Source organism: Canis aureus, chromosome 11 (assembly GCF_053574225.1).
Source record: "Canis aureus isolate CA01 chromosome 11, VMU_Caureus_v.1.0, whole genome shotgun sequence".
Classification (NCBI taxonomy): Eukaryota; Metazoa; Chordata; class Mammalia; order Carnivora; family Canidae; genus Canis; species Canis aureus.
The window spans coordinates 33,876,445-33,893,444 of record NC_135621.1 but is presented as its reverse complement, the minus strand read 5'-3'; the positions used below and the strand labels follow the sequence as shown (position 1 = coordinate 33,893,444).

The window sequence follows — 17,000 nt, the reverse complement described above, 5'->3', positions numbered from 1 at the left end:
TTATTTATTTATTCATGAGAGACACAGAGACACAGACAAAGGAGAAGCAGGATCCATGCAGGGAGCCTGACGTGGGACTTGATCCCGGGACTCCAGGATCACGCCCTGGGCTTAAGGTGGTGCTAAACCGCTGAGCCACCCCTGCTGCCCTCAAAGTACATTTTAAGTTTTAAGATTCATATGCACATCTGAAGTTTTGGTAACAAGATTTAATGCTATATGAGATAGCACAATACCTGACATATACTAGGTGCTCAATAAATATTTAATAAATGAAAATCAAACTGGTATAATACTAAATTTTGCTTATTATATATCACTTCACTTGGAGACATACAGCAAAATGAAGGCCCAAAGGTTGCCTAAGGAGCTGATTTAGGGTGACTTGCCACTTTAAGGAGACACTGAGGGGTCAGTAAAACAATAAAAACAGTGGGAGAGTTGCTGACCACTCATACGGAAATGAAGGTGTAGCTGTTCTTTTACGACTCAAATGTTCAAATGACTGTGAAACACAGATGTTGGTTTGCAACCAAAAAGTAAACCTTAGAGATAAGCATATATAAGACAATCAAGTAACAGCCATTTATATTTTTACTGGATGGAAAATTATCTCCTAGCACTAAAGATATGGCAGAATGGGTAAATTTGGGCCTCTTTTCGGCTGCTCAGATATCTTTTTTTTTTTTTTTCATTTGACTCTAATTAGGGTATAAAATCCTGTTTTTGATCTCTCGTGTTAGGAAGAGTCTGGAAATAGAACTTCATGTGGGTAAACCTGTTCTTTGGCATTCTTGAGATTCTCCCCATAAGCTGGAAACAGTTACAATTTATTGTATCAGATTCTTTTTTTTTTTTTTAAGATTTTACTCATTCATTCATGAGAGACACAGAGAGAGAGAGAGGCAGAGACACAGAGGGAGAAGCAGGCTCCCTGTGGGGAGCCTGATGCAGGACTCCATCCCAGGACCTGGGATCACGCCCTGAGCTGAAGGCAGGCGCTCAACCACTGAGCCACCCAGGGGCCCCTATTGTATCAGATTCTAACTGACTCATTTATTTATATGATATTTGAAGACAGGCATAGGAAAGCTAGAATTCATTCAAGAAATATTTATTGCGTACCTGCTATGCCAGGTATCCCTCTAGGAGAGATAGTAGTTTATATACCTGGAGATACAGCAGTTTATTAAATGGGCAAAACAATGCCAGTCCCTATGGAGCTTCCTATGGAGTTTACATAATAGTGGAGGAATACAGATAATAAACAAGTAACCAATTAAAATATATAATATTCCAGATGGCAATAAATAGCATGTAAAAGTATGGCAGGGAAGAAAGCGCTTAGAGATAGGAGATACAATCTAAAATTGGATAGACAAAGAAATCATCCCTGAAAAGGTGAAATTTAAACCAAGGAGGTGAGAGAGTGATTCATATTCACATCTGAAGAAGAGAGTTTCAGTCAGAGGTAAGCGAAAGTGCAAAAGTCCTGAGGCAAGAGAATGTCTGGCACCTTTGAGGAATTGCAAGGAGACCAATGACAGTAGAATTATACACTCCGCCATGGCAGCCATTAGCCACATGTGGTTATTGTACCTACTTCAAATTTTAGGGCAAGAGAATTAAATAGAGTGACTGTGTTAATGGCTCCAGTTTGGCGCTCCTCCCTGTCACCATGCCCTTCGCAAGGTGACTTAATAGCTCATCCCAGTATCACCTAGAGCCCTTTTTTTCTGCCCCTTGATTCTGAATTGGCCATACCAGACATTCACTAGAACTCAGCCTAAATCATTGCCCTTCAGGCTTGAGAACTAGATAAATACTTCTTGCCTTGAGCCACTGAGTCTTGGGGTAGTGTACCTGGTGGCCACTCTGAAGGAGGCTGCCTTCCTTGGCTGCCTTCCTTTCCTTGGATACGCGGATTTTCTGCTCAGAGCTTTGGTAACGGTTACATGGGTATGAAAGATTAAGCACTAGCATTTGCAACATTCCCGTGGGTTAATGTCCAAGAACAGGCATACCTTGTTTTATCGCACTTTGCTAATATCATGTTTTTTACACATTGAAGATTTGTAGCAACCCAAACTGTGTCAGTCAATGGTGCCATTTTTCTTTTTTTTTTTTTTCGGATAAAAGATGATTTTTATTCTGAAAAATACACTATATATATATGTATATACACACACACACATATAAATACATATATATATGCACATGTGTATATGTCAAGAAATAGAATATTACAGCCTCCCAGATGCTTTCTGCGCTCCTTTCACACTCACTAAGTCTGTCTTCATTTCTAATTTAAAGATAATATTAAATATGTATCAGTAAATTGCAATATATAATATAAAACATACATGGCACTTAAAATAGTCATTATAAAGCATACACTTGTGTAAACAATACCTAACAAAGAATAGAACACTTCATGTAATTTATAAATGTTTAGGATGCCCCTTCTCAAATACATCTCCCACTCCATTCAACCTAAAGTAACTCCTTTCCTGACTTTTAGAATAATCTTTACCTTGCTCTGATTGATATCTTTACCATCTCCTTTTGCACCCCTACACACTAGTTTTGCCTGTTCTTAAACTTTTTAATATGCAATTATACTGTATATTCACTTCTTTTGACTTGCTAATTTTGTTCACAATAATGAAATACACTTATCTTGATGCTAGTAGCTGTAAATTTCTTCAATTTTTCATTGCTGTACAAATTCCATTCTATTGAACATTCCAGCATATATTCCCCAGTACTAATAATGAGGAGCATTTGTGTTATTTCCAGTTTGGGAGTATTTTGAATAATGATGTTATGAACAGCAAAAACAAAACAAAAAAAACCCATCATATTAGAGGAACTCAAAGATACTTGAAACTTTAATTCTCAATATTTCTAATGTTTTAAATGACTGCTTTACTATTTTTTAAATTTTCCCTTATGTTGATAACCAAAAGTAAGAGAGTTCTTAACTTTTGACAAAAATGTTGAATGCTCACAGAACAATGATGATTTTTCCTATTTATTATTAAAACTGCTTTGTATTATTCCAGCTTGCGTGGCCCTCAACCACCATGCAAAGTAAGGACTGCCAGTACTAGTAAAAATCCTTCTACCTTTTCTTCTCTTTTGGCATCCTCAACATTCTGTACTACTGCATAATATTTAGAATCATTCGTCAAATATCACATAAAATGTTTGAATTTTATTTGTGATTACATTTCATCTTTAAAATAATTCAGAGATAACTGACATTTTTACAACATTATGTTTCCCAGGAAGCATAGTTTATTTATTTATTGAAGTTATCATTAGTTTTTTTTTTCATTAAAAAATTTTTTTTATTGGAATTCAATTTGCCAACATATAGCATAACACCCAGTGCTCATCCCATCAAGTGCCCCCCACAGTGCCCGTCACCCAGTCAACCCAACCCCTCGCCCACCTCCCTTCCTACTACCCCTTGTTCATTTCCCAGTTAGGAGTCTCTCATGTTCTGTCACCCTCATGGATATTTCCCACTCATTTTCTCTCCTTTCCCCTTTATTCCATTTCACTATTTTTTATGTTCCCCAAATGAATGAGACCATACTATGTCTGTCCTTCTCTGATTGACTTACTTCACTCAGCATAATACCCTCCAGGTCCATCCACGTTGAAGCAAAAGGTGAGCATTTGTCATTTCTAATGGCTGAGTAATATTCCATTGTATACATAGACCACGGCTTCTTTACCCAGTCATCTTTCGGTGGACACCGAGGCTCCTTCCACAGTTTGGCTATTGTGGACATTGTTGCTAGAAACATCGGGGTGCAGGTGTCCTGGCATTTCACTGCATCTGTATCTTTGGGGTAAATCCCCAGCAGTGCAATTGCTGGGTCGTAGGGCAGATCTATTTTTAACTCTCTGAGGAACCTCCACACAGTTTTCCAGAGTGGCTGTACCAGTTCACATTCCCACCAACAGTGCAACAGGGTTCCCCTTTCTCCACATCATTAGTTTTTTGTATGAGTTTCCTATGGCTGAAGTGACAAAGCACTACAAACTGTTGTTTAAAGAATAGGGATTTATTGTCTCACAGTTCTGGAGACTAGAAGTCCAAGATCAAGGTATCAGCAAAGTTGACTCCTTCTGAGGGCTGTGAGGGAGAATCTTTTCCTTGCTTCTCTTCCACTTTCTAGTATTGCCTTGGCTTGTAGAAGCACAACATCAATCTTCACATGACATTCCCTCTGTGTGCACACCTGCCCTTATACAAAGATTCCCCCCCTTTTTAAAAATAAGGACACCAGTTATATTGGATTAGGGGTCCACTCTACTTTAGTATTATTTAGTTCCAAAGCCACTTCCACATTTTTAGGTATTTGTTACAGCAGCACCCTACTTCTTGGTATCAAAATCTATATTAGTTTGCTTGGAATGCTGTAAATAAATACCACAGACTCAGTAGCTTAAAGTATAGAAATATATTGTCTCATAGTTCTGGAAGCTGGAAGTCTGAAAGAAGGTGTTGGCTGGGTTGGTTTCTTCTGAGTGCCTAAGAGAATAATTTGTTCTAGACCTCTCTCCTTGGCTTGTCTTCTTTCTGTGTTCTTCATATGATCTTTCCTCCATGCCTGTCTTTTTTTTTTTTCTTCAAATTTACCCTTTTTAGAAGGACATCAGTCATATTGAAAAGAGTCCACCGTGGGCAGCCCAGGTGGCTCAGCAGTTTAGCATCACCTTTGGCCCAGGGCGTGATCCTTGGAAACCTGGGATCAAGTCCCATGTCAGGCTCTCTGCATGGAGCCTACCTCTCCCTCTGCCTGTGTCTCCGCCTTTCTCTCTCTTTCTCTCTCTCTCTTTTTCATGAATAAATATACAAAATCTTCAAAAAAAATGAAAAGAGTCCACCCTAAAGACCTCATCTTAGCTAATTACAACTGTAATGACCTAATTTCCAAATAAGTTCACATTCTGATGTACTGGGGGTTAAGATTTCAGCATATGAATTGGGGGTTAGAGGCACAATTCAACTTCTAACAGTATCTCTGAATGAAGTTTTTTTTTTTTTTCATTTTTTTATTGGACTTCAATTTGCCAACATATAGCATAACACCCAGTATTCATCCCATCAAGTGCCCCCCCTCAGTGCCCATCACCCAGTCACCCCCACCCCCCACCCATCTCCCTTTCCACCACCCCTTGTTCGTTTCCCAGAGTTAGGAGTCTCTCCTGTTCTGTCTCCCTCTCTGATATTTCCCACTCATTTTCTCTCCTTTCCCCTTTATTCCCTTTCATTATTTTTTATATTCCCCAAATGAATGAGACTACATAATGTTTGTCTTTCTCTGATTGACTTACTTCACTCAGCATAATACCCTCCAGTTCCATCCACGTTGAAGCAAATGGTGGGTGTTCATCGTTTCTAATGGCTGAGTAATATTCCATTGTATACATAGACCACAGCTTCTTTATCCATTCATCTTTCAATGGACACCGAGGCTCCTTCCACAGTTTGGCTATTGTGGACATTGTTGCTAGAAACATCGGGGTGCAGGTGTCCTGGCATTTCACTGCATCTGTATCTTTGGGGTAAATCCCCAGCAGTGCAATTGCTGGGTCGTAGGGCAGATCTATTTTTAACTCTTTGAGGAACCTCCACACAGTTTTCCAGAGTGGCTGCAAATGGTGCCATTTTTCTGACAGCATTTGTTCACTTTATGTCTCTGTGTCACATTTGGTAATAATTCCAATATTTCAAAAGTTTTCATTATTGGGACACCTGGGTGGTTCAGTCAGGTTGAGCATCTGACTCTTGATTTCCACTCTGGTCCTGATCTCAGGGTCGTAAGATCGACCCCTGTGTCATGCTCTGTGCTGGGCGTGGAGCCTGCTTAAGATTCTCCCCCTCGCCCTATCCCCCACCCCGTGCCCAGCTCATTTTCTCTCAAAAAAATAATTAAAAAAAGCTGAGGGACACCTGGGTGGCTCAGTTGGTTAAGTGTTTGCTTTAAGCTCAGGTCATGATCCTAGTGTCCTGGGATCGAGCCCCATATTAGGCTCCCTGCTCAGTGGGCAATCTGCTTCTCTCTACCCCTCTGCCCCTCTCCCTACTTATGCTCTCTCTCTCTCAAATAAATAAATAAAATCTTTAAAATTTATCTAAGTTTTCATTATTATTATATTTGTTATAGTGATCTGTAATCTATTTTCTTCTCTTTTTTAACTAGGATATATGCCCAGCATGGAACCCAACATGGGACTTGAACTCTTAACTCTGAGATCAAGACCTGGACTGAGATCAACAGTCAGATGCTTAACCGACTGAGCCACTGGAGCACCCTGATCAGTAATCTTTGATGTTACTATTGTAATTTTTGAGGGTGCCACAAACCTCACCCATATAAGATGGTAAATTTAATAAATGTGTGTATTCTGATTGCCCCACCAACTGGTTGTTCCTCCTTCTCTCTCCTTCTCCTTGGGCCTCCCTATTTTCTGAGACACAACAGTATTGAAATTAGGCCAATTAATAACCTCTAAGTGTTCAAGTGAAAGGATGAGTTACACATCCCTCACTTTAAATCAAAAGCTAGAAGTGATTAAGCTTAGTGAGGAAGGCGTGTCAAAAGCTGAGACTGGCTGAAAGTGAGGCCCCTTGAGCCAAACAGTTAGCCAGGTTGTAAATGCAAAGGAAGACTTTTTGAAGGAAAGTAAAAGTGCTCCTCTAGTGAACACACAAATGATAAGAAAACAGAACAACCTTATTGCTGATATAGGTAAAGTTTGAGTGTCTGGATTGAAGATCAAACCAGCCACAGTTTTCCCTTAACCCAAAGCCTAACCCAGAGCAAGGTCCTAACTCTCTTCAATTCTGTGAAGGCTGGGAGAGGGGAGGAAGCTGCACAAAAGTCTAAAGCTAGCAGTAGTTAGTTCATGAGGTTTAAGTAAAGAAGCTGTCTCCATAACATAAATGTGCAAGGTGAAGCAGCAAGTGCAGATGTAGAAGCTGCAGCAAGTGATCAGAATATTGAGCTAAGATCATTACTGAAGGTCATTAACAACAGATTTCAATGCATATAAAACATGGGCAGCCCGGGTGGCTCAGCGGTTTATCGCCGCCTTCAGTCCAGGGCCTGATCCTGGAGACCTCGGATCAAGTCCCACGTCAGACTCCCTGCATGGAGCCTGCTTCTCCCTCTGCCTGTGTCTCTGTGTCTCTGTCTCTCTCTCTCTTTCTGTGTATCTCTCATGAATAAATAAAATAAAATAAACAGCCTTATTTAGCAAGAAGATGCCACCTAGGACTTTCACAGCTAGAGAGGAGAAGTCAATGCATGGCTTCAAAGCTTCAAAGGACAGGTTGACCCTCTTGTCAGGAGCTAATGCAGCTGGTGACTTTAGGTTGAAGCCAATGCTCCTCTGCCATTCCAGAAATCCTGGGGCCCTGAAGAATTATGCTAAATCTCTCTGCCTGTGCTCTAGAAAGGGAGCAACAAAAGCCGATGACAGCACATCTGTTTACAACAAAGCCCGATGACAGCACATTTGTTTACAACATGATTTACTGAATATATTAAGCCCACTGTTGAGAACTACTGCTCAGGAAAAAAGACTCCTTTCAAAATATTACTGCTCATGGACAATGCACCTGGTCACCCAAGAGCTCTGATGGAGATGGACAACCAGATTAATGATGTTTTCGTGACTGCTAACACAATATCCATTCTACAGCCCACGAATCGAGGAGTAATTTCAACTTTCAATTCTTATTATTTAAGAAATACATTTCAGGGAGCCTGGGGGGCTCAGTCAGTTAAACATCTGACTCTTGATCTCAGCCCAGGTCTTGGTCTCAAGATCGAGAGTTCAAGCCCCTCCCAGTGTGAAGCCTACTTAAAATTTAAACAAACAAACACATCACTCATTCCTCTGATGGTTCTGGACAAAGTAAATTGAAACCTTCTGAAAAGGATTCACCATTCTAGATGCCATTAAGAACGTTCATAATTGTTTGGGAGAAGTCCAAATATCAATATGAACAGGAGCTGGGAAGAAGTCGATCCCAACCCTCATGGGTGACTTTGCCAGGTTCAAGGCTTGAATGGGGGAAGTCACTGCAGATGTGGCGGAAAGAGCAAGAGAACTAGAATTAGAAGTGCAGCCTGAAGATGGACTGAATTGCTGCAATCTGATGATAAGACTTGAATAGATGAAGAGTTATTTCTTAGGGATGAGCAAAGAAAGGGGTTTATTGAGATGAATCTACTCCTGAAGATGCTGTGAAGATCGTTGAAATGAACACAAAGGATTTAGAATATTCCATAAACTGAGTTGATAAAGCAGCAGCGGTTTGAGAGGACTTCAATTTTGAAAGAAACTCTACAATCCTATCAAACAGCATCACATGCTATAGATAAATCATTCGGGAAGAGTCAGTCAATGTGGCAAATTTCATTGTTGTCTTATTTTAAGAAATTGCCACAGCTACCCCAACCTTCAGCAATCATCACCTGATCAGTCAGCAGCCATCAACATGGAAGGAAGACCCTCTACCGGCAAAAAATTATAACTCACTGAAAGCTCAGTGATGGTTAGCATTTTTTAGCAATAAAATATTTTTTAAAGATTTTATTTATTTATTTATTTGAGAGAGAGAATGCAAGCAGGGGGAGGGGCAGAGGGAGAGAGAAAGAATCTCAAGCAGAATTCACACTCTAAGTGTGGGGCCTGATGTGGTCTCAGTCTCACAACCCTGAGACCATGAACCCGAGCTGAAATCAAGAGTCGGACACTCAACTGACTGAGCCACCTAGGTGCCCCAACAATACTATATTTTTTATTTATTTTTATTTTTAAAAAGGTTTTATTTATTTATTTGAGAGAGAGAGCATGAGCAGGGAGAGGAGGAGTGGGACAGAGACAAACAAACTCCTCACTGGGCAGGGAACCTGACTCTGGGCTCCATCCCAGGTCCCTGGGATCATGCCCTGACCTGAAAGCAGATGCTTAACCGACTGAGCCACCCAGGCACCCCAATGATGTATTTTTTAATAAAATATGTACATTGTTTTTTTTTTAAGACACAATGCTGTGTATTGCACACTTGAGAGATCGTAATATGGGGTAAAGATAACATTTATATGCACTTGGGGAAAATTCATTTGACTGGCTTTATTGTGATGTTCACTTTATTGTCGTGGTCTGGAACTGAACCTGCAATATCTCAGAGGTGTGCCTGTACTTGGTTTCACTTCTCTACGAGGTGCAGAATAGCTTATTTTCTAAACATAGCAAATGTAGCACTAGAGCTGACATAATCATGTGTGTTCTGTTAACTCTTGAGACCTCAGAAGCAGAACACATGTGACACCAAATGAATTCAATTTCTTAGACTTGAAGGACTATACTAATTTCAGTGGAGGAGCACCCAGGCTGTAGCTAATTGAAGGAACCCTGACTCTGCTCAGGCTTTGGAGGAAGACCCTTCTGGTTGAGCCTGAGTGGAATAAGAAATTAGGAGGAATGATCTGTGGAGTTTAACTAAAGACATTTTCATGTTGTTACCTTCAAATCTGAACCCATAAGGTAAGATTATTTAAACTTTAGGTTTTAACTCATCCCTAGCAATTTGATAATGGGAGATACATTTTTAAATTTGCAGTATTCACTCTTGATGATTTATTTGATTATATAACCTCCAGGCAGCTATATTGGAAATGGTCTTTGTTAGAGAAAAGAAAAGAATCAGGAATGAGTTTTTAACTCTAGTGCACCAGGTTGTTCTGGAGTTCATTCAACTAATGTACAGTTCTGATCTATTTTAGAGATTTCTAAGGGGCAAAAGCTAGACTGCGATTCTAGGATGATACACAAAGGAGTAGTAGTCGCCTTTGAAGGAGGGTGAAAATGGGGGGGGGGTTGGTAAGAACATTACTAATGGCCTCCAAAAATTCCAAGAGTAATGATAAAATAAATTTTAAGAATAACTGAAAATTTAGCTCTAAAGAAGTTCCATGTGGTTTTTAAGATGGGCTTTACTTAATCTTCCAGGAATAGATAATTTCTACCTTTCACAAATGGTTCCAGAGCCTAGAAATAGATGGACAGCTACTCAGCTTATTTTTAAGAGTTCGAAATAACCCTAATATCAGAAAAGGAGACCACAAGAAAACAAAACTATGAGCCAATACAACTTGGGACTGTAGAAACAAAATTTCTAAATGAAATGTTAATAAATTGAATCCAGCAGTATCCTAAAAGGATCATGACTCCATCAGGTTAAATCCCAGGAATACAAGACAGCTCAACTGCAGCAAATATACTATCATAATTCACTGTACTGCTAAATTAATAAAATATACATGATTATTTTCACAGATGCATTTAATAAAATTTAATAGCCAATAAATACTAATAATATTCATAGCAAACTAAGAGTAGAAGAAAATGTCCTTAATTTGATAAAAAATATCTCCTGCATGGTGGAATATTGGAAGGTTTTCCATTAAAAACGCAAGGATGCTAGCTACTACCACTACTACAATTAGCATTGGGCTGGGCATCTTAAGCAGTGAAATTTAATAAGAAAAATAAGTTAGTTACATTGAAAGGAAGAAACAAAACTATCATTGTTAGCGGATAATATGATTATATTTAAGAAATCCTGGAAAATCATTTTTATAAAAAAGCTATTAGAACTGTCTTGAGTAGAGCATTATTTCACAAGTGCATACATTTATCAACACTCACTGAATTGTATATTTAATATATGTACATTTCACTGTATGTAGATTTTCTCTCAATTAAAAGCCAGTAGAACTAGGGTGCCTGGGTGGCTCAGTCAGTTAAGTGTCTGCCTTTGGCTTGGGTCATGGTCCTGGGGTCCTGGGATAGAGCCCTGCATTGCATCAGGCTCCCTGTTTGGTGGGGAGCCTGCTTTTCCCTCTCCTGCTCCCCTTGTTTGTGTGCACTCTCTCTCTCTGTCAAATAAATAAAATCTTGTAAAAAAAAATAAACCAGTAGAACTAACAAGAGGCCAGTTAAATGACTAAAGAATAACATGCACTAAATCAGTAGCTTCAAAAACTAGAAAAAATTCTATTCACAATAGCATCCAGACCTATGAAATGTCTTGAGCTTAACGTAATAAGAAACACATCAAATCTACACTAAGAAATCTGGAAAATTCATTAAAGGGCAAAAAAAAAAAAAAAAAAAAGGAACTGAATGAATGAATTCTATTATGTTCAGATAGGAGAGATTCAGTGTTTCAAAAAGTCAACTCTCTCTCCAAATCTGTCCATATATTTAACACAGTCCCAATTAGAATCCCAATTTTTGTTTTGTTTCTTTACAGAAATGAAAAGTGCATGTTGCCTTCTCTGCTCTTCTCCAGATGTGGACACCTTCGTTCAAGAATTGTTCCTCCAGAGGAATGGTTCAGTCAGCCATCCATTCTCCAAGCCTTGAGTTTGGTGCCTTTCTCTAATTCACACCAACGTGCCAGACACGGACAAGGAAAATGCTTTGCAAAACTTGTGGCAGGAGAAGGGAGCCTTAAAGAAGAGAGAAAAGACAAAAGCCTCAAGGAAAGATGAATGTATTGGACTACAGCAAAAGTTCACATTATTGTCTGACAAAAGGCTGCATAGACAAGGTTAACATGGAAAGAGTGTTTGAGAAGAACGAAAAGCTAGGAATACGTTGTACCTAAATATATGTGGTTCTTTAAGTTTTCAATTAGCAATAATTGTGCCTAAGATGAACCTCATTGGCTAGGATACTGCCGCTGCGCAAAGCGTTTTGGGGTTCTTTAAATCTTGCTGTAGGGGGATCCCTGGGTGGCTCAGTGGTTTAGCGCCTGCCTTTGGCCCAGGGCGCAATCTTGGAGTCCCGGGATCGAGTCCCACGTCGGGCTCCCGGCATGGAGCCTGCTTCTCCCTCCTCCTGTGTCTCTGCCTCTCTCTCGCTCTATGTCTATCATAAATAAATAAACAAACAAACAAATCTTTAAAAAAAAAATAAAATAAATAAATCTTGCTGTAAATTATCTTTAAAATAGAATGGAATGGTGCAGGTAAAGGATTCATGGAAGTTTTACAGTGACAATTTGACCTTCAGTTAACTTTCTGTTTTCTGGTCCTCTGAAACCTGATAAAGATAGAATGTCAACTATGCCATTAGGCAACCTTACTTACTTCTATTAAAGCAATTACTTGATTGGTTGATTGCATCTGGCCCAGCACAACTATAAATGCCTGATGAGGGAGCATAGCTTTGGGCTTCTCTGAGGATGAAGACGCTTTCCTTGGGTTTCAGTGGGGTCCCGGAAGCTATGCCTGTGGGGTCGTTAGAGAACAACCTGGCTCATGAGGGGTACGAGACTTCTAAGTCAGGACAGCTACCATGTGGGGCTGATGTGAGTCTTCTTTGCTCATATCTGAGCTGTTACACAGGGAGTTTGGGAGAAGCACCCATGTGCATTGCTGCAGATTATTGGAGGGACCCCAGGGAGGTGAGATGCGTAGTTCAGCCCTGCTCCAAGCATTGCTCTTGATCTAAACCCTTCCAAGTGATTCTGACACCAAATGTGGCCCCCGGTAGTCCCAATATTTAGCTGAACCTAAGAAGACCCCTGGGAGATATTGTGCATGATAATAGAGATAGCTTATACCTGGGCTAGTAGGAGAGGACTAACTGAATAGAGTCATATGATCTACTCGGTTTGAGATTGAGTTATCTAGGGATGCCTGGGTGGCTCAGTAGTTGGGTGTCTGCCTTTGGCTCAGGGCATGATTCCAGATTCCCAGGATCGAGTCTCACATCAGGTTCCTTGCATGGAGTCTGCTTCTCCTCCCTCTGCCTGTGTCTCTGCCTCTCTTCCTGTGTCTCTCATGAATAAATAAAAAAATCTTAAAGAGAAAGAGAGATTAAGTTATCTACACCTGTGAGAAATCTTATTTCTACCAATGAGGTTGGCACATCCGGTTTCCTGTTCCCTCATGAGGCAGCTGATGCAAATTCCAGATGTGAGGACAGATCACCTCTGTGCCACCAGCCTAGGAAACCAAAATCTATAATGTGATATCAAACATTTTGGAAGAAGAGCCAATCCAAAGTCCTCATCTCACATGTTTCAGGCAGCTGATGAGGGACTTGAGTTTCAGAGGTGGCAGTCTTCCTTGGCCTCAGAGATACCTGTGAATCTACTGAGCCAGATCTTTAGTGAATTCCCATTTCCCCTTTTACAAGCAGATCCCAAAAGGACAACCAAACCTAGTCCCGAGTGTCGTGGAGGTTTGGCATATCTGTCACTTGATCTAGACTTATCTATAACATACCTAGCCACCTTTTTAAGGCCACCAATGACAGAAATGCACGGTGTATCTTTTCACTTCCTTCTCTATGCTTGCATTAGCACATACAAAGACATATGTATCATGTAAAATAGTTCGTTTTAAATTCGCACTGCATATATTACTCTTTAGTTGGCTTTTTTTTTTCCACTTGACACATTATGTACAGCTCTGCAACTTCTTACATTGAGCTTTAACTCATTCTTTTTAATAATAGCATAATATTCTTAAAGTATCAGCCTTCTCTCTATTGATGGACATTCAAGCTGTTTCCTTTTGTTCCTTTTAAAAACCACTACAGGGCACCTGGGTTACTCACTGGTTAAGCGTCTGCCTTTGGCTCAGGCTAAGGAGATCCTGGGATCGAGTCCAACATCGGGCTCCCTGCAGGGAGCCTACTTCTCCCTCTGCCTGTGTCTCTGCCTCTCTGTCTCTCATGAATGAATAAATAAAATCTTTTAAAAAATAAAACTAATTAAAATTTACTACAAACGGGCACCTGGGTGGCTCAGTGGTTGAGCGTCTGCCTTCGGCTCAGGGCATGATTCCAGAGTCCCTGGATTGAGTCCCACACCGGGCTCCTGGGGGGAGCCTGCTTCCCCCTCTGCCTGTGTCTCTGCCTCTGTGTGTGTGTGTGTGTGTGTGTGTGATGAATAAATTTAAAAAATCTTCAAAAAATCTTTTAAAAAATCACTGCAAACAACGTTGCATTAAATATTGTTGTATATATAAATTCACACCAGTGCATTTATTTATGTAGGGTCTCTGGGTCAAAGGACATGTGATGTACACTATTAATTTTAAGTTACTTTCCCAAAAGCTTGTAGCAATTCATGCTTCTGCTCCTTCCCCAAATTGTTGCTTGCCTTGGATGTTAGCAATTTTTACATTTTCCAATCTGAGAATGAAAAATGGTATCTCTTATCTGTTTTCCTTTTTTCCCCTCTCCAATCTACTCTCCTGTTTGCAGATAGAGAGATGTTTCTGAAAAGCAAAATCTTACTCTGTCACCTTTTGTGCTTAAAACACATCATTTATTTCCCATCACTCTTAGAACAAAGGCCAAAATCCTTAACATGGCCCAAAGCACCTTATGGTGTAATAGTCTTTCTACCTCTCTGGTGGGCTTGTTTCCCAACAGGAAGGGCTTTCTCTGGATTGTTCTCAACTCTACTGAGAAATCAAGGTGACACATTAGGTTGTTTGCTGGTACAAGCCTCATAGGGAGTTTTTAAAATGTGACTAACTTATGCCTAAAAGGAATAATTATTTCTATTTTATTTGCCTTGATGCAGGTGCTTTTCCGGTTGCTTCGGGCAGATCATTTGGAGTAAACAGGTAAGCGTAGCACTTGTCAAAAAAACATGTCAGGGCGACACCCTGGCTCCTGACGAATAGGCAGAAAGTCTGATCATAAATGTAGGGGGTTTTTGCTTCTCGTTTTTAAGTTGGACTTTTAAAAGTAGAAGCTGCCTTTAATGTGCTGGGTTTGCAGAACAAGAAATCTGATTTTCAAAGTGATAACACATTTTTTGACATTAACCAGCACTGTTGGATTTTTTTTTCCACTGTTGGATTTTTAATGACACTTTCATCTTCAAAGCCTTTCACCAACAGGATGGATTAATTATTCTTTCTTTCTTTCTTTCTTTCTTTCTTTCTTTCTTTCTTTCTTTCTTTCTTTCTTTCTTTCTTTCTTGTTGTGTGTTAAAAAGACAAGTCTTCAAAGCCATCATCCTTTATCCTTGGAACTGGGGCTCTTCACCTTTCAAATGTTGCTTTCCTGCCCCCAAGGGAGAAAGTAAATGTATCTTTGTTTTTTAAGACAAAAAGAAGAATACAATAGAAATACACTTTTTGCACTATGGGGAAATGTTCTTATATCCTGGGTGGGATTAGAAGAGGTCGGGAAGCAGTGTTTAACCTGTGTTTACAGTAAGCACTGTGAGAAATAACTGGCTAAAAGTGTTTGTTACTGTGCAACCTTTTGATGTGCTCTTAAAAACAACCACACATGCATAAAACGACGTGCGTTCAACATAAGCAGGAGCATAATACTCAGACCCTTCTATTCGTTGCTAAGGTATATTCCTTCCCTCTTCTCTTCAAAAAATGTCTAATTGAGTTTTTAAAAGGTTTGGTTTGGGAGAAGGAAACCCTCAAGCCTCCCCCAAGGCCCCCCTTTCCTTGACACATCTTATAACCACAAGGGAGCAGTCTTCCCTTTGATGAGGTCTTACACTCCACCTCCGCAGAAATGGAAGAGCAAGTGTAAGTTTGCAAACAGTCTGAAAGCTTTTTCCATTAGCCCTGGACGCCGGAAACCACAAAGGGCAGGTAAGTTTTGATTTTCAAGGAGAAAGCCTCCGGTAAAACTTTCGCTCAGCCGGCCAGATCTGTTGGTTCCTGGGAGGGGCTCTTTTGAAACCTTGAAGGTTCCTAGGCTCTTGAAGACTCGGAGCGGTGGATTACAGTAATTGAAGCGCTTGGGTGATTTTGCAAGATTACTCTGTTTGGTGTATGTTCACATTTCCAGGCTAGGGGACCGAGCAGAGGAATCCCCCTTTGTTATCTGCTGAAGTAAGAAGATCAGAGGGGAAGACGGGGTTTGAAGTGTGGATTAGCGGGATCCTAAGTGTTTGCCTATCACCTCCGTCTGGATCTTTATAAACGATGGAGGAGTGACATGAATTTAGGGAATCATGCGAAGTGTCCCTGAAGCCTGTCTCGGAACCAGAAACTTCTTTAAAGACAGACCAGCTGTGCCAGGCTGCCTGAACGGACCCGCATCCACGCCTCGAAGGTTTTAAGTCTCCTCTTGCAAGACGTCAGTCTCTGGGCGATCGGTTTGCTTCTCCGCGAGGGATGGAGACGCGCAGAGCGTCCGGCCTGCTGCCCTGGCCGCGCCGCCTCGGCCCGGTGCCCCTGGACCTGCCGGGGACCCTGCCCCGCCTCCCTCCCGCGGACCCCCTCGGGGTGCCCCTGCGGCTGCACGCCGCGTGCTGGGCGCGGGCGCGGGCGCCGGGGGGCCGCGGGCCGGGCCTGGCGCTGCCGCTGCCGCTGCCGCTGCCGCTGGCCTGCGCCCTGGAGCCCGCCTTCCTCCGCAGGCGCAACGAGCGCGAGCGGCAGCGGGTGCGCGGCGTGAACGAGGGCTACGCGCGCCTGCGGGACCACCTGCCCCGCGAGCTGGCCCAGCGGCGGCTCAGCAAGGTGGAGACGCTGCGCGCCGCCATCCGCTACATCAGGCACCTCCAGGAGCTGCTGGAGCGCCAGGCCCGGGCGCAGGACGGCCCCGCCGCCGCCCGCACCCCGCGCCCGGCCGACTGCAACAGCGACGGCGAGTCCAAGGCCTCGTCGGCGCCTTCGCCCTGCAGCGAGCCCGAGGAGGCGGGCAGCTAGCTGGCGCCCGGTCCCCCGGGCCCCCGGCCCCCGGCCCCCGGCCCCCCGGCCCCCCCGGGCCCCCGGGCCCCCGGCCCCCGGCCCCCCAGCCCCCCGGCTCGCGCTCCCCGGCCCCGATCCCCCGCCCCGGCCCATCCCGCGCCTGCCGCCCCGCGCACCCTAGGAGTCTGGCCGGAGGGTCTCTCCCAGGGGGCTGCGCATTTTGACCTGGCGTTCTTCTCCAGGACTCACTCTTTGGAAAAAAAGAAA

The 17,000-nt window shown here is 42.1% G+C and overlaps 1 protein-coding gene and 1 non-coding gene across 2 annotated transcripts; one reads left to right on the top strand and one right to left on the bottom strand.

Annotated features, from left to right (window-relative positions):
* Positions 1–11,657: 11,657 nt before the first annotated feature.
* LOC144324442 (U4 spliceosomal RNA) lies at positions 11,658–11,797 on the bottom strand. The gene has a single exon (XR_013389951.1). It is a non-coding gene; the product is annotated as a U4 spliceosomal RNA (small nuclear RNA).
* A 3,777-nt stretch (positions 11,798–15,574) lies between these two features.
* ASCL4 (achaete-scute family bHLH transcription factor 4) lies at positions 15,575–16,751 on the top strand. The gene has a single exon (XM_077913204.1). It carries the CDS (start codon positions 16,218–16,220, stop codon positions 16,749–16,751), a length of 534 nt encoding a protein of 177 aa, XP_077769330.1. The 5' UTR covers positions 15,575–16,217.
* The last annotated feature ends 249 nt before the right edge of the window (positions 16,752–17,000 follow it).